Raw genomic sequence first — 25134 nt, forward strand, 5'->3', positions numbered from 1 at the left:
ATGTTTTCCCTCCATCTCTACCATTCTACAGATATATAGAAGATAATAAAGGGCTTCTTCACCTAAGTATATTGAGTTTTATGCTGTTGAGTTATATTTTCTCTACAGCAAATCTCTGTTGGTTCCTTCAACTGATTAACATCACAATTTATTGCACAGGTTTAATGCATGAAGGGTGTGTGTGTGTGTGTGTGTGTGTGTGTGTGCGTGTGCGTGTGCGTGTGTGCGCGCACGTGTGTGTGCGTTTTCCATAAAGGGCTGTTTGAGGTTAAAGTTAGGGTGAGTGCCAACATCAGTGAGTGTCCACAGACAGTATGCGTGTGACAGTCTGTCTATGTAGTGTTGTTGTATGTGTGAAGCTATGTGAGTGTATACATGTGTATTTTGTGTTTTTTTAATATATAACAAGTCTGTGGCTTATCAATCTCTGCCTTTCCCCACTTCATTAGCTTCATTAGCACAATCCACTGTTATCAACATGTACTACTCACTCTCTCTTTCCACCAATTGACCTTAGAACTGAAGAAGCTTCTCGGATGAGAGGTGAAACGTCTTCAAGCAACTTAAAGAAGTCCAGACGCTTTTCTTTGCAAGCTCCTTTGACCACTCTCTCTTTCCTTCACATACACACACTGGACCGCAAGTAGAGGATCTGCAAATCTGATCTAAGTTTCGTACAAAAAATGATCACATACGAGCCTGACAGAAGTTGCTATCCTACAAATAGAGTAGGAGAGCTCAAAAAACACACAACAGCGGTAAAACCTTGACAGGCTATGCTGATAATTACTTAACATTAACACTGTATCCTTCACAGGAAGCTGACACCCTGCATATAAGCTCTAAAATCATCTTTGTTCTGACTATGTATTATGCAACCACCAGCTCCAGGCTAACACATTTTAAAGGATGTGTTTTGTGACGTAAAAGTATGACGACACAGCAAGTGTTAGTGATAATGAACAGGATTCCACATTTACTAAGCTGTATTAGTTTCCTTTTTTTAAAAAACAGAAAGAAGACTTTTACTTGCCAGCACAATCTGTGAGTGTTCTAACCCTGAATATAATTAGCCATTTACTATGCTAATTTGTTAGCATGGAGCAATGGGGGTGAATGATGTACTAGGTACATACTTCTGGTTTCAGTGTGCCAAAGCAAATGAAAAATGAGTCACAACAACACAAACACAGTTGTTTAATTCAGCGGAGTGTTTGTTGTGGTGTCTGTGAATGAGAAGCGCCTGTATCTGACAACAGTGGGAATCAATGAGTGTCGGCATGGCTAATATATCAGAGAGAGCCTTATGCTTTTGAATCTAGTGAGGTTGTGCTCTCTGTCTAAAGTCTTTCTGCTCAGAGATGTTGATATTTGATATTAGTCATCAGATGCTGACAAGAGGCTGATAGTTTGACCCCATCACCAAAGGCGAGCATCGACCTCTCAATCAAAACGAGACTCTTAACCTTTTTCCTCCTCCTCATCCCTACATACACCTCTGAACATCGCACTAATCCATCCTTTCAACTTGTCTTTTGACTGCAAAATACAAGAATCCTTGGCCTTCTGTCTTCACATCACACCTAAGTTGAGTCTCATTTGTGACCCATGTGTCATGTCTTAGCACACTAATGGAGATTCTGGCACCAAGGAAGTGCTGTCACTTGATGAATCTACATATGCACAGTCTATCACAAATAAAGTTCTTCATGCAGCCTTTGTACTGCTTACTCAAACTGCTCACTGTTTTTATATAAATGACATGTATTTCTGAGAAAATATAACTTTATTCTTTCACACTTCCGGGCCCAACACTGCCCTCACCTTAAGCCATTTCTCCCATTTCTTTGATCACTGCATTTACTCCCTTCTTTCGGTCACTCACATCAGTTCAATCTGATCCAATTCAAATGTGTTTTATTGGTCAAAAAAGAAGTGCCTCTTCAAGCAAAAACTTCTCTCACTCCCTCTCCATATCTGTACTTCTTTTCATTCACTGACTCAACAGGCCAGAAAAAACATCTGAAACCATCTCTCTGTTCGATCCATTCTTCAACATTCAGAGTTTAACTGCGTGGCCCCCTTTTTTTCTGTTATTTCTAAACATTTAAAACTGAAGGATTGCCTTCTGTCCACCAATAGTATTAATTTGATAATTACCTAAACAATTAGTAATGAGCCTGATCATATTATTTATTCTATTGATGCATATATAGTGATATCTTAAAGCAAACAAATGGTCATGCAAGCACCTCTTGACTGTTAAATCTGACCTACCTCAGTGAGGTGGGGGTTGGGGTTGAATCCACACTGGTTGCAGACAGTGGCCTTGCACTGGGTGCAGGTGTTGTAGTTGGGTACAGCCGGTGGGTTAGACAGCTCTGTGGTGGTGCACACTGGGCACAGCTTGCTGCTCGGCATGGGTGCTATCTGTGGCACTGAGTATGGTGAGGTGGGTGTCACACCACGGTCAGGAGACAAAGAAGGAGACCGACCTGTCCTGGAGCCGCCGGAACCACTGAAGTCAACTTGGAGGTTTCGGCGAGAGGCATGTTGACCAGGACTTTGACCTCCATGACCCCCCATGCTAGACCCAGCTGGACCGTGACCCATCCCTTGACCAGACCCTGGGCCCTGCCCCATTCCAGAGGCCTGGCTGGACTGCATATGTCTAGGAGAGGTAGGAGCTTCGTGAGTGGCCAGGCGGTAAGGCTCACCAGCTCTTGGCCCTATTCCTCCACTGCCCATTCCTCCTCCCATTCCCCCCATTCCTCCTGCTATTCCCCCCATTCCTCCTCCCATTCCCCCCATCCCTCCTCCACCTAATCCTCCCATTCCTCCCATCCCTCCTCCCATTCCCCCCATCCCGCCTCCACCTATTCCTCCCATAACTCCTCCCATTCCCCCCATCCCGCCTCCTCCCATTCCTCCCATCCCACCTCCTCCCATTCCACCCATTCCTCCTCCTCCCATTCCTCCCATCCCACCTCCTCCCATTCCACCCATCCCTCCTCCTCCCATTCCTCCTCCTCCATGGCCTCCTTGTTGCATGCCAGGCTTGGGACTACCCATTGAACCCATTGGACCCCTAGAAGAGACAAAGCAAAGGAAAAAAAGTCAAAATCAGACGTTTCTGTTAAAATCTCTAAAACAGAAATTCATTCAACCTTCCCAAAAAGTGACAGCACACTGGCACTGCAGGTTAACTGATATTTAAGGAATTTGGATCAGGATATTGTTTCTTACACTCACCATAACCAAAATTATACTAAGGCACAAGTGTCATAAACAAATAAACAGTGGGCTTCTCTGGAAGGCAGTGTTCCAGCAGTAAACATTGTTGCAAATGTTTTCATAAGTAGCTTACATTGTCTACATTAATCTAGGTTCTTAAGCAGAATTACATTTATTTGTGGGTAACAGTCGAGATTACATTAAAATATGCCCAGTTAACACATCTACTGTATGGCAGTCCTTCCAGGATGCTTGTATTATCTGTATATAGGATAATAAGTTCATGGCTGATTATTGCTGGGACTAAATCACTCTGTACTGAAACACCAAAACATTGCCATTTATTTGTTTCTATTTCTTGCATATAGGTCAGACAAAGACAAAACTTTTTGTCTACAAAGGCAACACTGTATGTATTGTTGTAATAAGTAAGAAAAAATAATGATTATTGCTTTGGTCTGAGTTTACTTTGATTTTCTCTTGTCTAAACAGGGTTAAAAGTAAACATGCAGGCTTAAATATAAAGATGCATTCACTTAAAGCTTTTAATTAGTCAGGCTAAAGACTCTATTTTTAACTTGGAAAGGCCAAGGCCAATTAACTTCTCATTAGTGATCACAGTTGACTACAGCTGGTATTTTCTCTTTGCAGGCATAAAAAGGAATTGTTTAACAGCACTTGGTAAACTGACTGCCACTCAGAACAATTGAAAAGTCAAATAAACTCAGTGAAGATCTAAGAATGAGAGTTGTAGATTTACTCAAGTTTCAAATGTCTCTTGGAGCCATTTCTAAACAACTGCAGCTTCCAGGATCATCAGTTCAAACAATTGTCCATAACTACATGTTATTTGGATGTCATCGCTTTGCCAAAATCTGGAAGGACACCCAAACTCTCACCCTCAGATGAGAGGAAATTGGTTAGGATGTTCAGGAACAACCTGGGAACAACTACTCCTCAAGCCTGCCGTGATTTAGAAACTGCTGTAACACCAGCGCGACTGTCCACAGTGAGTTTTACATCATCATGGACTCAAATCAAATCAAATCACTTTTATTGTCACATCACATGTGCAGGTACATTTGTACAGCACATGTGAGTGAAATTCTTGTGTGCGAGCTTCACAAGCAACAGAGTTGTGCAAAATACAATAATGTAAACAAGCAAAATACAAGAATGGCTACATCTGAAACTAATAAATATATGTACAATATATAATAGTATATGCATTTCTGGATGTGTATACTGAATATTTTTCTACGTGTGTGTGTGTGTGTGTGTGTGTGCGCACATATTTTATGTGTACACATATTTTACAATATAAATAGTGTAAACAATAAATAAAAAAAAAATATATATATATATACATATTAGGGCTGGGCGATATATCGAGTTTTTTAAAAATATCGATATATTTTCATACGAGATATAAGATGTGACAATATCGTTTATATCGATATAGTCTATGTTACGTTATAATTATACTCGTGGAGCCGCAGGTTTGCCTCTCTTTCGTCCACTTTTGTCTCTACGCAACGTTACTCGGTCTCGCCTCTCCTTCACTGAACACAACTCCGCCTCCCCCATAGCTTCACCTGCAGGCAATGACAAGATGAAAGCGGAAAATCTCTGTTAGCGAGTTACCGTGCGTGGGGCTGGACGGCGTCAACGTGTTAGCGAGCTAACCGCGCTAACGAGCTAACCGCGCTAACGACATGCAGCCCGGAGGGGCTGCACGGCCTAAAATCCTTTCATTTTCTCAAAACTCGACAGTGCGCCTTATGTATGAATTCTGGTTGTGCTTACTGACCGCGAACCGATTTTATGTGGTACACAGCGCTCGGCAATCTGTCAAAAAATGTTTTAATATGACTTTGCTAAGCTACGGAGCTGCACCGCTTGATGGATTGTCTTGGAGGATTACGGCTACCGGGGAGGAGCCTCGCGGAGTGATAGTACTGTGCTTCAACGTAATATTACCGTACTGTGTGTGTATAAGGACCACAAATGGCACCTGTTCAGAGACGTGGTGCAGCTGTGAAATCTGTCTCTTTGTTATTATGCTCAGCGTCTATTAGTTTACATTTTGACTGCACAATTGTGAGCTTTTTGTTATGCACAAAAACAACATTGTTTTCTTTTATTTATGGACCATGATTATTTAATAAATGCTGATAATTTATTTTTGAGTAATTTCTTCATGTACATCTACGCCCACATCTGGGACACAGTGTGACTAGAACTCTCTTTTTGTTCTTAACTTATGGCTTAAAAAAAAAAATATCGAGATATATATCTTATATCGGCATCCAGCTAAAAAATATCGAGATATGAATTTTGGGTCATATCGCCCAGCCCTAATACATATATGTATAAAAAAAACAAACACCCAGCACGCCCCTGCGGGCAGTTTATCCTTCAAGCTCGGGTCCTCTACCAGAGGCCTGGGAGCTTGAGGGTCCTGCGCAGTATCTTAGCTGTTCCCAGGACTGCGCTCTTCTGGACAGAGATCTCCGATGTTATTCCCGGGATCTGCTGGAGCCACTCGCCTAGCTTGGGAGTCACCGCACCTAGTGCTCCGATTACCACGGGGACCACCGTTACCTTCACCCTCCACATCCTCTCGAGCTCTTCTCTGAGCCCTTGGTATTTCTCCAGCTTCTCGTGTTCCTTCTTCCTGATATTGCTGTCATTCGGAACCGCTACATCGATCACTACAGCCGTCTTCTTCTGTTTGTCTACCACCACTATGTCCGGTTGGTTAGCCACCACCATTTTGTCCGTCTGTATCTGGAAGTCCCACAGGATCTTAGCTCGGTCATTCTCCACCACCCTTGGGGGCATCTCCCATTTTGACCTCGGGACTTCCAGGTTATACTCGGCACAGATGTTCCTGTACACTATGCCGGCCACTTGGTTATGGCGTTCCATGTATGCCTTGCCTGCTAGCATCTTGCACCCTGCTGTTATGTGCTGGATTGTCTCTGGGGCATCTTTACACAGCCTGCACCTGGGGTCTTGCCTGGTGTGATAGACCCCAGCCTCTATGGATCTTGTGCTCAGAGCTTGTTCTTGTGCTGCCATGATTAGTGCCTCTGTGCTGTCTTTCAGTCCAGCTTTGTCCAGCCACTGGTAGGATTTCTGGATATCAGCCACCTCCTCTATCTGCCGGTGGTACATACCGTGCAGGGGCCTGTCCTTCCATGATGGTTCCTCGTCTCCCTCCTCTTTCTTGGGTTTCTGCTGCCTGAGGTATTCACTGAGCACTCGGTCAGTTGGGGCCATCTTCCCAATGTATTCTTGGATGTTCGTTGTCTCATCCTGGACTGTGGTGCTGACACTCACCAGTCCCCGGCCCCCTTCCTTCCGCTTAGCGTACAGCCTCAGGGTGCTGGACTTGGGGTGAAACCCTCCATGCATGGTAAGGAGCTTTCTTGTCTTTATGTCAGTGGCTTCTATCTCCTCCTTTGGCCAGCCTATTACCCCAGCAGGGTACCTGATCACGGGTAGGGCGTACGTGTTGATGGCCCGGATCTTGTTCTTACCATTCAGCTGACTCCTCAGGACTTGCCTGACCCTCTGCAGGTACTTGGTGGTTGCAGCTTTTCTAGCGGCCTCTTCATGGTTCCCATTCGCCCATATATATATGTATATATATTAGGGCTGAACGATATATCGCATTTGCGATAATATCGCGACATGATCAAGTGCAATTTTCTAACCGCAAAGGCTGCGATTATACTCTGGACATGTCCAAATTCATGGGCTGCATCCTCCTGAGGCCGCATTTGTAGACCGATTACGTCACAGCGACGTGCCGAAGGCTGTCCAAATTACTACCATATCCCAGAATTCATAGCGCGGCCCAGCCAAACTCCAGTTTCCAGCAATGGCGGCCGCTACTAAGTTTTAAAATTACTCATACTAATCTTTCTGGGTCACAAAATAAACTTTTAACATATTTTCAGGCGAGAAAGTAGTTGTGTAAACATCAAATATCTGCTCGGTTTATCAAGATATCCCATATTTGCAAAAGTGCTTCGACGTTTTCAGAGGCGTCTGCTACCCACCAGCTCGACAGCTAGCCGGGATCTCGAGGGTTACTGATGCGGCCGAGAGCGGCACAACTCCCGGCACATCATTTTCAGATCACCGCGGAGTTTCGCTGCTCGGGTTAAACGTAATATATAAGTCACTTAGACAACCTAAAAATGTTATTGTTGGGTTTTTTTCAGTGTTTTGTTTGTTCGTGAGTAAATCGGTTTGGCTGAGATAAAAGTTATTAGATTAGATAAAATAAAACTTTATTAATCCCCCGGGTGGGTTCCTCCTTGGTTTTCACACAGCTGACTAAACGTCAAACAGAAAACTGATTAAACAGAAGTATGAGACAGTCGAGAATTTACACCAGTGTCTGGTTATATTTTAGATAGCAAGAAGCAGACGGCCGAGTTTATTAAACTCCACCGAGACAGCGGTGACGCTAATCAGAAGGCTAGACCGTCCAATTTCACGCCTTTAAATTTTAAAGGCGTGTTTGTGTGTGTGTTTATACAATTGCTATTATGTTTGCACTTTATGTGTAATGTTACTGACTGCAGAGATCAGTAAGATGTGTGTATTTTTTATTTATTAGTTTTATTTATTTAATATTATTTTTTAATTGAATGACTGTCTAGTAGTTCACAGATGTCGAAAAACTGAGTGTGGTAAAGCCACTGATTTTTTTTATGTATATTTCTGCAATCTGCACATTGTACTGACTTTCATTTTAATGTTTACACCAGGGTTCCTTGTCAGCACTTTATGCTCAGATGTTTGTAAGCTAAAAATAAACTATTGTGTATGTTCAAATATACTGTTGTGATTGAAGAAGTTAAATAAAAATGTCAGTCATCAATTCATGCATCACCTCATGTCATCATAACAGAGGTCTGTCTTCCAGGAAAGAACAGTTTAAAATTAATGTAATATAGTATTGGCCATACTATATGATGTATTGCTTGTCTTTGTTTAATAATACAGAAGACAAAGACCTTAAAAAATAATCGCATATCGCATCGCAATCGCAATATTGGGGCAAAAAATCGCAATTAGATTATTTTCCATAATCGTTCAGCCCTAATATATATATATATATATATATATATATGTCTCACTTCAAATATTGGCATCGATGAGCCACTGTCAATATGTGACATATTGAAATCGCGTTTGAATTTGCGCTTGTTTTTTTGCTTTCACTTTGCAGTCGCGTGAACTGTGTATAGAGAGCGACAGTACTAATTGGTGAGTGATGATAATTTGCGCACCAATTCCTCTGACATCGTCTTATCAATTGTTAGCTTACTATGCAAACATGACAAATGAAATCTCCCGCAGCAAGCTTAAACATATGAGAGGTTGATCGCGCAGAGAATCGCTGACCGTTATGTGTGGGTGTGTGTGTGTAAAAGCAGCAGGATGTCAGGAGTCCGAACCACAAAAGAAGCACGTATTCTCGGAAAAGTGGTTGCAGGAGGTGAGCTGGCTTCAAACAAATGATGAACGCACAGAGATGTGGTGCGGAATGTGCCGTGAAAATCCCACTCTAGCGGACAAAAACAGTGCTTTGCAACTTCTTATCTGGTGCGCGTCTTTTATTTTGACAGCGAATGCGCACATGCGGACCACTTATGTGCACCCGTGTAAATAACATAATGTTCTGCCAGGTGTGTTGTTGGTTTTCTCTCGATTTCTGAGTCGACAAGCGCCTTTGTTACTGGGACCAGTCATTTTAAGAAAGGCCCCCATTAGAACCCATGAGAAATCCAAGAAATGCATTATTGCTCAGTCTGCAATATCTTTCCCAGAACAAACACCAATTGCAAATAACATACTCAAAATAAACCTGAAAAATCTGTTTAGAACAGTGTACTATGTTGCAAAGAGGGAACTACCACTGGCAAAATTTAGCAGTCTTTGCAAACTTCAAAAAGCAAATGGCCTAGATCTTGGTTCCACTTGTCTCTTACCCGTGACTTCAGTGGAAATTTCAAATTCAGGATCTGACACAGACTGATTCATGTCCTACACAGTTCTTACAAGTTCATAGAAATTTCTGTTCAATTAGAACCAAGTATTTGAGTTGATGATTGTAATTTTTATACAATGTTGTAATTTGTTTTTCAACAATTTTTTGATTAATGTTTTGTTTCCTTTACAATATTATACTTTAATGTATAATATTGTAAAGGAAACAAAACATCAATCAAAAAATTGCTCTCTTTTTTATTCAGGCTACTTAAATTTATTTTGGGCTACCAAAAACTGAAGAGTCCCTGCCCGAAGGGCTACCAGGGATTTTGAAATTTTGAGAGCCCTGAGATATATTTATTTTTTTAATTACTTTTGTTTCAGCAACATTAAATTTAAAAACTGTACTTTTGAGTTAAAATATATATTTATAATTTTAATGAATGACAAATTAAAAAGGCATGAACATTTTTTTTGTATCGAAAAAATATCGAACCGTGACACCAAAGTATCGAACCGAACTGTGAATTTTGTGTATCGTTGCACCCCTAATATATATATATATATATATAGATAGATAGATAGATAGATAGATAGATAGTATGACGTTCCCCACAATGAGTACATGTTAATTTCTGACCACAACTTTAAGCCTCATGGTTCATTCAAATATATTTTCTGCAGCTGTGGAAAAGAAAATGAAATGAGCAGCGCTGGGATACCAAACACAGCTTTGTTTTGTTTTTTTATTTAAAGTACTATTAAATGAGTGGATGCTACAGGAGAATTAAGCCTATAAATTTTTACTGATTCTACCAGAATCAATTATCTCTTCACTGCCAGAGAAACAATGGCAGCAGCAACTTTAAAAACCAGCAAAAGAATTATATATTCATTCACTGGACTCTGAACATCCACAGGCATAAACAAATTAACAGAACAGAGCTGGCTGTAGCTAGCCAACACACACACACACACACACACACACACACACACACACACACACACACACACACACACACACACACACATCATGATTCTGTAGTGAATATTTGAAGTGAGTCTTACTGACATGTACAGCATTAAGCATTCAAAGAAAAAAATATTTCTGACTTTTGGATATTTAGTGGTGAAGCATTAAAACATTTTTGCATGTGAGTCTCAATCCATCTATCCATCCATCTTCTCGAGGTTTTGGGGGTGGGAGGGGTCGGAGGCAGCTATCTATAGCCTATCCGAGGTAATACGCAGTACGCCTTAAACAGGTCGCCAGTCTATCTCAGAGACAACAGAGATTCAAACAATCGTTCACGTTCACAGTAAAACCTGTGGGTAATTTTGAATGACCAACCACCCTAACATGCATCAGACTGTAGGATGAAGTCAGAGTACTTGGAGAGAAGGTGCACAGGTAAGGGGATTTTAACCCAGGGCCTTCTTGGTATGAGGTGACAGAGTTAACCATTCCAGATATAAATACTTTTTCTTTAATTCAGCTAATTTTAAGCACATTAACAAATTAAGACAAGTGAATCAACACGTAATGGATTGCTAAAACACTAACTTTGTGTTCATGTCTTAATTCAAAACCCCAAAGAGTTGCTGCTCTAACTAGCCTCCAGTGTGTACACTAGTGTACAGTATGAAGCGTTCACACAACGCACCCCACAACGAACACAATGCATGTGCAAAGAATTATGTTTTATTCTGTTTATTCTTTTTTTATTACATGTGCTGTTATTAACTGAACGGGTTTTGTTCAAATGAAAAATGTTGATTTACTCTGAGCTTCAGCGTCACAATGGAGACTGACAAATGTTTCCGTCTATTTCTCCTCTCATCGAAAAATTTTCTTCTTGTGGATACTCCGTCTGTGAAGAAATATCTGTCTGCCTCTATTTTTTCTCCAGTTTTCTATCTGTGCTTATTTTCTATCATTGACCTTTGCAATTTGTAAAAAAAATTCTCTTGCTCCTGCTCTTTTTGCTGACTGTCTAACATTTTGTTGCCTGTCTGTCTCTACCCATATCCTCGCTCCTCTGTTGTTTTGTTTTTCCGCTCTCTTTTTTTGTCTTTTGTCGATTCTCTTCTTTTTTCTCTCGCGACATTTTCATTTCCGCTCTTGAAAGGGAAGTGGCCCTTAAGCGACCCTGTTTGTCTTTCCTACACAAAGTCTGTCGGTCAAAGAAACAACCTTTTCTATTCTGAAGTGGAGATGAAAAAACAAACATATTTACCAGAAAAACAGAGACACTGAGTGTCAGTGTGTATTTGTGTGTGTGTTTTATAGAGAAAAGGGTGACTCAACAAAAACCTACAAGTTCATTCACCAAGCAGAGACTGAACAGCACAAGACTTAAAGCTGACAGAGAAATGGATTATAGGACAGCAAACATAGGGTTGATTCTGATTGTATTGAGCTATCACTACATGGTCTGTTTTTTAAACCACTCTCTAGTCCCTTAAAGCCAGTATATTTATTGCCTGGTATATACCCACAACACTGGCCCCTAAAAAATCCATAATTTAATAATAGTATGGTGTATACAGTACAAGCTGTTTCAAAATTTCTTCCATAATAAAAAAAACATTTCAGGGACATGAGACTTAGCACTGAGTGGCATGGCAGCTATCAGTAATGCTCCAAAAGGATAAAAAAAAAAGAGAGAAGTCATTAAAGTAGTCATTTTCCACATCTTCCTGTACTCTTTTCTTCTAGCTAGCTATTAGCACCAGTAAGCTGGACTGCTCTAGTGTATTTACAGTCCTCCTGTGAAAAACTAAGTACACCCCATGATTGAGTAGCTTAGCAGCACTAACTGTTTCCTGTATAACTTTATCAGTCTGTGGAGGGATTTTGGCCCTTGCTTCAGTTAATTGAGATTTGCAGTTATCTGTTGATGCACAGCTCTCTTGAGGTTCCACCACTGCATTTCAATCAGACTGAGGTCTTTGACTGGGTCAAAGCAACTCTTTGATTCTTTTCTTTCTCAGCCACTCTGTTGTAGATTCGCTGCTACGCCTGGGATCATTGTCCTGAAGCATAATCCAGTTACAACCAAGCTTTTGCTTAGATGGCCTCATATTTGACACCAAAATATCACCCAGTCATGAACGTTTGTCATGCTAACTGATACATGTAGAGATGTAAGTTTTAGGTGTTTTTGCACTTTCTCTGAGCATTATATGTTCTAATCTTGGGATGAATTTCCAATCCTGGGTAAACTGTGACAAAACGCCAGCACACACCAGAATACCTATCAAAACTTCTGCTTTTATACAGGTGATCACACTTGCTGATGATTAAGTCAGATGCACTGGATTAGCATCACTTTGCTGATAATTCCAGTGAAAGCAATAAGGGTGTACTTAGTTTTCCTTTTCCATGTGACTGTATATCTTTGATGCTTAATATTTTTCTGCCTTTTCACACTTTATCTTCCATAAATGGACCACCACTGTGCAATACCAATTCTATGTGCAATAACTCAACTGTATATACATAACACTATTTATTACATATTACTTACGTCTTGTATATTGTACATTTTATATATATATATGTTTTTCCCTATGTTAATACTGTCCATGTGTACATAGTGCTGCAGAACTGTACCCCCCCAGCATGTTTACACTGAGTAGGAGATGCTCTGTATCTCATTGTACAACTGTATAGTGACAATAAAGGCATTCTATTCTATTCTATTCTATAAGCAGAGCAATTAATTTAAATACATTTTTAAAAGAAAAAAAATGAATTGTTTTCGTATCCTTAAAAATCACTATTTGAAAACAGTTTTTCATGCATACTTCAGAACTAATAGTAAAAAACCCAAAAATGTAAAGGTTAAGGAAAATGTTGTTTTCAAGAAGACAGCATCATGAATTGCTGTGAGTGTGGTCGACATAGGTGACAGTCCAAATAATAGGAACAGCCTTTCTCTCTGTGTGTTTACACAGTTTGGCTTTGCATCACACTGGAGACATTCATCACTGTCGCAGCCAGCCTTTAATGACCCAGTACAAATGCTTGTTCAGTCAAAGTGATTTCACCCACTCCCATTATAACCCTTAATTTACTCTGATTGTGGATGAGAGGGCTAAAGCTTGTCTGCCAATCATACATAAGTGACATTGACAGAGACAGATGAATTCAGAGGGGAAGACACAAACAGAGAAATGAGATGAAAATGTCACAGTAAGCAAATGTTAATCTGAGTGGTACTTCTTCATAAGCTGGAGTATGCCTAAAGGATGCATCATTATTGTGGTCACTTTTCAGACTGATTAGTAATCAGATCAGCTCTATATTGTCAGAATCAACTTTGACTAGTCTGGACTAAATGCTGACAGGCATTATTCTAAATTAATTTTGAGTCATTTTTTATTGCTATTTTTGACCTACAGCTGCTTAGCTGAGGCTTTAAAAAAATCAAATCTTTTAAAGACAAACATCTACAGCTGTTTTAGACTGGCTAATTCCACATTTTAGGTGTTAAACCTATTAAATGAGTACCTGTTGTTTTTTTTAGCAGTACTTTATGTGTTCAGTGGTAGTTTATGTAGATTTACTGTTTTATTCATAAAAATTGGATTTTTGCTTCCACTACACTTCAACTTGTCATCTAAGTGATTACATTTTGAAATTGTACTTTTACATTGTTCACTGAATTATCAGCTAAACCACTATTGAAAATATGACTGATGACATCAATTCATAATTCAGACTTCATTTGCAATCCTAGAAAACCCCAGAGGAGATGCTTTCACTTGCTATTGATCTTAGCTCTAGCATCCTTCTCTGCCACTTTATATGCAAAGCAAATAGAGCTTCGGGTGGGATTTACCTGATCTTATTCTCCTTAGATTGATCCATTCCTTTTGCCATCTCAGTACTCGAAGCAAAACAACTCTATTTGGATTGTTGGTGGACCCAAATTAAACATCTATTTCCTCCTTCTCCTTCATTCCTCTCCTGCCTCCATTTCTTCCCACTCAGGGCTATGGGAGAATTGCTTTTGTACGGCCCATTTATTTCCATCTGCATCCTCTTCTCTCCCATTATTTTTTTTTGTTCTTTCCTCTTCTCTTCTGTTCCCTCTTTCTCATCCCCTTCTCACCTTTCAGCATTTCCTCTCAGTTCCTGACGCATGGCTCAGACTACAGGAGTTTTGGGCTGCTCGATCCCAAATTCACACCCTCTGATATTTATAGGGGGAACTGGATCCAGAACCTAAGTCAGTGTGGATGCTCAGACCAGATTATCTCACTATATAGGTAATGAGGCAGTCTGCACAAAGACAGTGAGGTCTGAAACTGAAACTGCATGAGACAAAAAGCTGCTGTAAAGGTGCTGAGCTTAACTCTACAGAGTTAAGCTCAGCAGCTGTAGTAATGTTGCCTTTACAGTATTACTCTGAGTAATGCTAACTTTAGCTAGCATACTATTGTTGTATGTGAGTTGTGGACTGAGTTGAAGAGGAGCGTGTGTGCACCTGCCTTGGACCTTCCCTCCCATTCGGACCTCCCTCCACCCCCTGGAGCCTCACTGTATATATGTATATATCCTCACTTGGTGCCACATTGTAAATAAATCCCTCACCTTCTCTCTAAAACTTCAGAGTCCTGCGAGTGAGTCCTCTGCCTAATAATCTGTGACACCTGTATTGTCTGCATCTCCCCAAACATGTTCTCATCCACGTTCACGAAGACTCCGGCTCTGTTTTATCCCATTCAGAGTAAAGCTGTTTCCCACAGAAGCCACTTCAAAACTGTGTCTGTCCAGTTCCACCCACTGTAGTTTACAAATATGACAACCTTCCTTTGCTCCTCCTTTTTCCTTTTGTTGTTTCACATTTATGTTCTCTTCTTTGGAAAAACTCTCAGTAGATATGAATATTAGTTTGGCAAAAGTTCTATAATTGTTTACTAAGTGCATTCTGTGCACATTGTGGATAAACTGGTCTTTGATGAGAAGCTGATGGGTGATAAATTATGATAAATTAACAGACTATTACAAACTTCCATCAGTGTCTGCAGTAAGTGATGGTACCTGCAGTGTCTTAACCATTAAACAGGCTAATGTAGGAGACGGATACGACTGGCTTCTCAAAATATGTCCGCTGTAAACATGCTTCTGCAGTCAGCAGCTAGGAGACTCGACACAGACCCAAGATACAGTGAAACAGTTATCTAAATATTGTGTTTCCTGTCTGTAAGCCCAGAAAATAAAACGATGAGGATGTTCAGTCTTTTAAAATCAGTTACATTACAGACAATAGTTATGTTAGGCTGTGTTCTGCCAGGGAAAACTGACTATGTCAGAATAACAGCAACATAAAAAAAAACTAAGGTTGACAAAACATAACTTAATCATATGATAATCCAACAGGTTATTTTTTTTAGTGTGGCGGTTCACATGCTGGACATTACCTGATATTTTAAAAATAAACTGAATGAAAAACAAGCATCTATTGATTCTCATGTGGGAGAACGACACCTTGGCACACCAAAGCACTTTTTGTAGGAAGTGAACAACAAGAACTTGGCAAATATCCACACAACTACCCACGCACAAACATTTATATTAGAGCCTATCATTGTTTTTAAGAGTGAGTGGGCAGCTTCGCACGCTATTATCTGTGTGACAAGACAGAGTAAGTCTGAATTAAACCTCAAAAAGTTGTTTTTAGGTCATCTAAATTCAATTTTACAGACAGACAGACAGATAGATAATATAGCATTAAATTACAACAACAGATGGCTCAAGGTGCTTTATATTGTAAGGTAAAGACCCTACAGTAACACAGAGAAAACCCTGTAATAATCAACAATCAGACGACCGCCTTTAAGAAAGCATTTGGCAAAAGTGGGGAGGAAAAACTTCCTTTTAAGAGGAAGAAACCTATAGCAGATGCACAGGACAAACAGGTCACTGAAACTAAAAATTTGCCTTAAATTGCTGATTGGTTCAGTTAATCGGTTCTTATGATCAGCTGGCCTAAACTATTCATGCAGTTTTGATAAGACTGGGCTTCATGTGATTTGGATTTTTGATGCTCACATCTGTGCCAGAAAGTGAGATTTGTAAAAGGCTGGTGTGGTAAATTCACAGTGCAACTAATGAGACAGTTTCTAGATGTACATAGATGTAAATAGCTTGAAAGTGTTGTTTATTTTCTTAAGAAAACAGGTTGTGCTAATACCAGTCTTTGTACGTGGAGATTATATTTTGTGGCCATCTGTTCACAGCAATGTACTCAACAAACTAGTTGTTCAAAAAAAGACAGTCAGTTCCTTCATTGTACATGCAAACATTAACATCTGTTCATCTAGAGCTCAGGTTTTGCAGTCCTACCGTGACCAGTATTTAACATTTTGACCCATGTTTGCAGGGAAGGTGTGCAATGCTATCATGGAAAGTCACCATAAACAGATGAGAATACTTTGGCTTCCACTTTATGATTAAAACACATCTAAACAATGTACGCAGCTGTATAAAAGCAAATGGTAAATGGACTGGTTCTTATATAGTGCTTTTCCAATCTATCTGAGCTATCAAAGTGATTTACTTACCTCATTCACCCATTCACACCCATTTGCACAAGCACTTTTTTCTATGCTCTTTCTAAGTGCTTTCTATCTAACACGCGTTCATACAAAGTATCAGAGAGCAACTTGGGGTTATTATCTTGCCCAAGGATATTTGGCACCGCTAACCAGTTAGCTTTTTGTGATATTTAAATTCAGCACATCAAAATCTATACGAAATAGAACGTTTTTCAACACAGACCTCGGATACAATAATACATCTTGCAGTCAGTGATAATACTATCTAAGATATGTCAGTTGCTTAACCTAACAGTATGCTATAACCTGTGCGTATTAAGTCTCAAGGCGATAATCTTGTCTTTCATGGTGAAAATGCTGTCCTGTGGTTGGAATTTACGATTTAAATTTTAAAAAGGAAGTAAGAAAAGTATTCATGTTTCATGTTTTAAATTAATCCCCTCTCATGAAAATATCCTTTGAGATTGGTGTTGATTTGGGTTTGTTTATTCATACCAATAAAACAAAACGTTCTCCAACTTTTGCATCTGTGACAGCTTAAGGGTTTACCATGTATACTGCTTCAAATTCTGCAGACAGGGTAGTTTAATCTCTTAGCATGTACTCACTTGATAAAGACAAAGCTTTGACTTAATGAGGGAATGGCAACACTTTAAACAGCTGTGCCATTCTCTGTGGGTGTGGGGCACTTTCACATATGCACATTTGGAGGCATATATTCAAGTGTACAGGATGCATATTTATGCAAATTTACAAGCATAAAAACATTACAGTAAACACACAGTAGCAGACGAAGATCATTTTTACCAATCGGAGTCACTCTGAGGTAGTACACAGTAAGAGGCTTTGCTGCAAATGTGGTTGTAATGATCCCACACAGTGCTGAGAAAAGGCCAAAGCAGCCTGGATTTAAACATCCTACAAGGCTAAATAAAGTGATGTCAAGGCCTCCTCCCCCAAAAAACTGACACCTACTCTGGCTTCAGCTAAAGAAAGTTGTAGATGGTTATGGAAATATTACTGTTTTATCCTGAAACAGACCTGAAGGACAGCAGAAACAAGTTTGCAGCCTTGTACAAAAAACCTGCCGCGCATAGGATCATTTCAGCTTATTCAAGTCCTTGAATTGGACCTCTGGTTTGTGGTGTTGGTGCCTTTGAAGCATTTTGAAACTCTTTTTAAATCATCTGATAAATGTCCAATATGTTTGATACAAAGATGTGCTCTTATTTTTTGGATGTTTGAATTTGTATATTAAATATTAAGTCGCAAATATCTGAGTAAGTGTGAGAAATCCAGACAGTCTAGCTTTAACTTATCCAAATTTGGTCACAAAAAGAACATTTTAAAACAAAAATATTTTAGAAAAAAGTACATAAATAAGAAGGTGGCGGTAAAAAAGATCAGACTCTAGGATTCTATAGACCACTCCACCAATCAATAGGCGATGTCAGGATGGCTACAGTCTATTGTATAATTATGATGTGTTGCCATTTTAGAGCAGCAGTGCAATTAATTACTCATATATGAGAAGGGTTGACCAACCTACTTTCAGTTTCAGGTATTGTCAATAGCAACTACTCCTGCAGTTTTTGTATTTAAATATAAAACACCACGTTATAAAAGAATAATCGTTACGCAAGCCAAGAAAAAGTCTTCAGGAACACCACAGGTACAATAAAAATTCTCATTTAAAGCACATTCACTGTGATGCCGTGCAGGCATCTCACACTAGGAACCTGATAGTTGCTGTGATTTACAGCAGGAAAGGCTCGAGACCAGCACTTAGGGCACTAAATGGATTCTATGATACCCAGGTGCCTGTCTATGCATGTACACACACACAGCTACTGTAGTGGTTCTCATCAACCAGTATTTCTCCATCCATTCAAATCTGATAGCATTAACCCCGGACACATAAATGAAGATGCTATAAATGATAACCACTGCTGCATCACTTAAACATGTCTATGAAAAGAACCAAACCAAAAGAAGACAGATGGGATTAGTCTGTGTTTTCATGCATTTATACACAGATGTAGCATACAATAGACCAAGATTGCTTGATTGCAGTTGCTGCTGCTAAGGGTGGTCCAACCATTTATTAGGTTTGGGGGGAAATCAATTTTTCACACAGAGCCATGTAGGTTTAAAATGTTCTTCCCCCCTTTATAATAATACATTCATCTTTGTCTAATATTTAAATTTCTTTGATGATCTGAAACATTTAAGTGCGACAAACATAAAAAAAACAGGAAACGAGGGAGGGGGCAAACACTTCTTCACACTGCTGTATGTGTATCTTAGCTATTATCATGAACGCATGTTCGTGCGAAATCTGCATCTTACTCGAGCAATCCTCCACCTGAACAGTGTGACAAAATGATAGTAACCCCCTGCACACCTGTCTGAATTTATCTCTCTGCGTGAGAAAAAACTCACACAAACCATTTTCAGCTGTTGGAGATGCCATCAGCATAACAATGCATAATAGACTGTTCATTATAACCCTACAAACACAAACAGAAAGACACAGCAGGCTTCATCTAAGCTAAGGGCTTGGAGTAAGGAAGAATCCAGTAGGCATAGGGGATTTGTACCTCTGTGTACCTACGCCACAGGTAGCCACAAACCTTTCTGAAACCCTCTGTTGTAGCTTGTGCCATAACCTGATGTGCTCCTCCCTAGAAATGTAACTACAAGTCACCATCAACACTTTCTGACAACAGCATTGGCCATTTGTATTTATTTATTGTGGCCTCTATTGTAGGCAAATATCTAACCAAGCAATCAAATGACAGCATGATTTTCCTGCACAGCCCGAAAATGGTCCAAAAAAATAAAAATATCCAGTGAGTGGTACTTCTCTGGTGAAGGAGTGGAAACATGTTGCCTGGTCTGATTAATTTGGCATAAACAACACGACAGCACAGATCCTTCCTACCTTGTAATAATGGTTTAGGCTCTTATGGGGGATATTTTCTTGGCACAGTTTGAGCCCTTAGTTCCAGATAAGCACTGTTCAGATTCCACAGCCTAACATTGGGTAAAGCATCGTTGGGGTGTGGTGGAATGGGAGATTATCATCATAAATCTGGTCATTGTTAGGTACAAGGGGTTCCTAATAAAATGGCCAGTGAGTATATACATAAATGTATAGCTCTGTCACACACAGCCACACACTGTACTGTTGTAAAGAAAGAAAAGTTAAATAAACTGATTTCTAAAAAGGACAAAATGATAATATATGTATCTTATATATTTAGCTTACTGTCTATTTGAAAAGCTGGCTGGCCATGTGACCTACCAACCTGCTGTTTAACAAGCTTAGCATATAGCAGGATCCTTGCTATATGCTCTCTTAGCGTAGTGAGTGATTGATTGGGCAGCAGAATGACTGATGAGTGAAGGATTAGCATGCTAGCTTTTTGACTGACAAGATGACCCACCAGCTTACTTAAGATTAACTGACTAAATGACAGGATAAACTTGACTGAATGCATTTCAACCTGGATTTCCTGTGGACACACTGCCTTGTAAAGCCAGTAAACTATCCCAAAGACAGGTGATAGGTGAAGTAATATTAACAGTCGCACTGTGGCCTTCTTACTACTCCTCTTACCATCTGCCATCAAATATAGGCAATATTGCCACATTAAGACCCAAAATAATAATCTTATATATATCACACATCTACACAGGGAAAGTATTCAGCTATGTTGCCTACAAATTACCTTAAACTAAAACAACGTTTTCAAGATCAAATGCATTAATCGTAACATCTTTTCAAGTCTGCTGAATTTCTAACACACGTTGTCTACTGCTCTCAAAGTAGACAGCAGGGAAGTTTATGTTATCGTTGTTTTGCACTTTTCAAGTGCAACAAGTGATTTTGAATTGTGTATTTTCATGCAGGCTCAGATATTAACTGTATTAGGAAGACAACTAATAAATGCTTGACTGCTTCTTTACCTGACATTCCAGCTTTTCAGTTATATTATCAACAAAATGTTCTGCTAACTGTTAGCGAGCTATCACTAAATTGAACTGATTGTTTCAAGTCTCTGACTAGATGATGTAGGATACTATTTGACTCGCCAAGTCTCTCACTGATGATTCACAGTACAGCTGTGATGTGATTTCTCCACTAATGACAAGCTGCCTGTCTGCGTGAATGAGTGGCTACCAACGTACCTGCTCGGCTGACTAGCTCTGCTTTAGTTGGCTTAGGCACCGACATGAAAGCAGCCATATTCTGACAAACAGAAGCTGGTTTTAAAGTGATCAAAGGGACTGAGACACGGGACAGACGAGGGGAAAGAGAACAATTATCAACTTAGCATGCTGCTGCACACTTGGAAACCTCTTGTATCCCCGCCTCACTTTCCCCCTCTATGCTCCCTCAGAACGTAACGTATCAACAAAGACACATATTTATATCACCTGTGCCATGAAATCAGGGACCAAAACATTTATTTAGTATGAACATTGCAAATCTCATCAGTATTATAATTTTGCCAAGGGTCTGAATAAGTCTAAAATGTGACTAAAATATTTTAAAGAAGGATGAATAATCTCAAATCTCAACTCTATATTGATCTGTAATCTGAAATGACCACAAGCAGTTTTTTTTAATTAAAAAAATCATGGAAAAGGAATGAAAAACTATAGGTTTTTTTTCACAAGCTACCTTTTTTTTCTTACATTTTGGAATAAGAAAATTCCACAGCACCAGCGGGGGTTTAAAGTACTTTCCCACTCACGGCAGAGTGAACTTCTAAAACATCCTTACCCATTTCCTCTCCACTGTAATTGGAATTCTTGTCGGCAGTGCGTTGCCTTAAGGAGAAGCAGTGAAGGAATGCATAAAAAGAAGACACCCAAAAACCAAGAAGAAAAGAAAGAAGATGGAGAAAGTTTGTGGACCCATGACAAAGAAATATTCAACTGTTACCAAAATGAGTAGAAGAGATGATGCAAGGTATGAAGAGGATGGTGGGGCTCCACCTACATCTTCCTCACCCACATCATCACATTATGGTAAAACAAAATGCAGCCACACCTCTCTTTCTTCTTCTCTTTACAGTGTTTGTCCTCACTCTCCCCGTCTCTCTCTCGCCGTATGATCTTTATTTACAAAGAGGCTTATTTCGTTTTAATACGACTCATTTCATAATTACCCCCATTAAACAAACCAACAGGCCCAAAAGGGGATTAACAAAAACAAAGGCAGCAATGTGTTGCTGGTTAAAGGTAAGGTTACATCCACCGTTCGAAGCAGATAGTTTACAAATATTTAACGTTTGGTGGGAAAAAAATAGATACGGCTAGATAAAGCTATAAAACTTTATTGTGCCAAATAAATATTTATAAAAATTCCCTTTGAACGTTTTACAGCTACATAATTTTTTTTTTTTTAAGGAAAGTGAGACCAGAAGAAAACCCAAACCCAAGTAAAAATGGATTAATGGGGAGGAAAATTATTTGAATGGTTTCAAGAGCTTGATTGCTAAAAGTGAAAAATTTGAAGTCTAATCATTTCAGTCTGACTTTGCCTGCAAGGTTTTATGGTCAAATTAAAAATTACTTATCGTGGGGTTTTTGCTTCTTTTTTTAAAAAAAAAATAAAGCAATCAAGGCTCATTTGAGAATTTAAAAAAAGAAATGCAGTCATGTTGTAATCAGCAAGCAACAATTACAAGCATAATTTAACTTTAACTTAAATTTGGAAGTCGTTGGTGATGTGATGCCTGTTTCCATGGCAACCTGGCCCTCGATCACACATAACAGAGTTCTCAGATTAAAACTGTGTCTTTGGCAACGCTTCTTGATGGTGTCATATACACTTTGTGTTTTGTTTTTTTTCTACACGTGATCATCAGTGCACTTCCTTTAAAGACCACTTCTCACTATCAATCGTAATTTGCACCAACCAGCCGTCTCTGTGAACCATGCCACAGCAGCAGCAGGTTATTTCATGCTGTGTGTGTAATAAACGGATTAATTTGTGCTGCTCAGACTCAGAAGGGCCAGTAAATGGGGCAGAGTGATATAAATAGAGAGTACCTCACTCTAGCGATCTGTATTGCCTGACACAGGTTGCTGCAAAAGAGGTAAAATACCTTTTTTAAACCATCATCAACCTCATCAACCTGACGGTACCGTAGCCTTCCTAATTGTGCATCTTCGCCACGATTTGGCCCTTAATCTTTTACTGTTTACCGTCATTCTTTCAGTTTCCGGCATATCTGTTAACTTTGCATTTAAAATTTGCCAGCATTGCCAGTTACTCTTTTCCTCTTCGTTATCTTGAATTGTGCAATTATTTTCATACTCTAACCTTCAAAAGTGTTGTTGTTGCATCTCCACACTGCAAAGCACAGTTATGCTGTTGCTAATTTGATGTTTTTTTCAGGCTTTTGGGCATCAAATATTTACATTTTTACTATTATTATTTTTTATGATTATGTGACTGTTCTTCTGGAGTTAGTTGCCCTGATTTGCTGCCCTCTCACAGTTGTAGCAGGCTGGTAGATTTAAAAAACAACCCTCAAAAAAGTTGCTTAATGTTTAAACATAGATAGACAAATTGTTGAAGTAGTACACCTGACTTGATTTCATCACATTATTAGCCAACTGCCTCGCAGGGGCAAGGACAAATTAGCAATAGGCTAATTCTTCTTACCAATACACGCGTTAGCTAAAGGCTTTGGTGTAACATTATGAGTGTGTGCTGCATTTAATCAGCCTGTTTTAGATTTAGGTGAGTGGTTCTGAAATAAGATCTTGGGTTTTAATTGTCTTGCAAGTGGTCTGAAGGGCAGGGAAATCAGTGAGTACTCAGAGGGCTCTGTCACCTTTCAATACAAGCAGCATAAAATCTATAAAGGTGAGACTGGAGTTATGAGGTTGCTGTGTGATGGCGAGGATATGCAGCCTGTCCTTGGCAGAGCCACAGCACAACAGAACTGCTGAGCCACAATATGTCCTGCTGGATTTGCCTCCCTCTCACTCTTCCCTTTATTTTGCTCATTATCTGTCATGCAGGACTGTCAAACAAAATCAGGGACAAGCAGGGAGACTGCTCAGAGAGGCCTTCAGAAACATGGAGGTGTTGTACCAAAAGTGAAGTAGAGCTGAAGGGCTCAAAGGCAGCTGCTCACTTCACAGCCCCAACGTTCGTTGCATTTGTCACTTGTAATTATTCCTTTGCCTCATGCCTTTGCCTTTAGATACTTTTTTTTAAAATGGTTACTGGGGCAACCAGTTTGCACTCCAGTATTTATTCATGTATTTATTTATTTGGAAAAGATATTAACTAAATATATTATTTAAATACAGAACAGACCTGTTAACACCTTTGAAGCTTAAATTCCTTACCAAAAAGATGAAACCTCCTACGGATATAAAGCAACAGAGCACCAGCATTACAGCATTTAAACTTTGTTTTAGTTCTGTTTCGGCTCACGCATCTGTAGATGCTAAAGGCTCCTAAATTACCTGCTTTGCTTCAAAAAAATTCAAATGAGAGCGGTAAGTGTAAACCAGCGAAGAAGAGCAATTATCAGAAAGAAGGAAAATAGAGCTGAGAGGAATCCCTGAGTTACTGTTAAGTTTGCTCTTTTGTTACAAGTCGGGCATCATTAAATTCAACATCACATTTTTTTATTGTATATATAATGAAATATATAATTTAACTGTATATACAGTTATGTATATGATTAAAGCTCAAAATCCAGGAAAATTAGGAAAAAAAAATTTTCTCAGATTTTATAGTAGAAATAATGTGGCTGACCGCTGCTGGTTAAATAACTTGTTATATAGAGTCGCCCAGTTGTTGTTGTTTTTTTCTTTTACATTTTAACTGTTTGTAAAGAAGAAAGCCTCTAAATGTTTTACAACAACTCTTGCAATAGTGACTGCCAGAATCAGAGCTAAAGTGAGTGCTATCTTTGCTACTGGAAGCAAAACACTGTAACACTGTCACTAGGTTTATTGAACCATAACCCTTAGGTGAACTAAATAAACCTACAGAAGGTTAATCACCGGGAGGGCAAGCAACTTATCACTTTTAGAGGCGCACATAACAGATATAATAGACGCTCTGTGGCTCACAGTTAGCACCGTGGAGTTCCCCTTAGTCTTTTATGGCTTCTAATGTTGACTGTCTGTTAAAAACACAGATGTTTTTCACACAGTTTGTGATCTCCTCTACTGATGACTCACTCAGGAGACTTTTATGTCTTCCAAGTGTTGTAAGTATACCCACCACTGTTAGTCACTGAACAGCGTCTCTACAGGAAATGAGCATGACTT

General features: G+C 39.5%; 1 protein-coding gene across 1 annotated transcript in view; it reads right to left on the reverse strand.

The window, feature by feature from the left end:
- Positions 1-2262: 2262 nt before the first annotated feature.
- Positions 2263-25134, reverse strand: part of LOC113012990 (uncharacterized) — a 38079-nt gene continuing 15207 nt past the window's right edge. Inside the window, exon 2 of the mRNA XM_080295509.1 lies at positions 2263-3088. Coding sequence (XP_080151635.1) covers positions 2263-3088 — 826 coding nt within the window. The remainder of the gene's footprint in view (positions 3089-25134) is intronic.

This window comes from Astatotilapia calliptera, chromosome 20 (assembly GCF_964374335.1).
Source record: "Astatotilapia calliptera chromosome 20, fAstCal68.1, whole genome shotgun sequence".
Classification (NCBI taxonomy): domain Eukaryota; kingdom Metazoa; phylum Chordata; class Actinopteri; order Cichliformes; family Cichlidae; genus Astatotilapia; species Astatotilapia calliptera.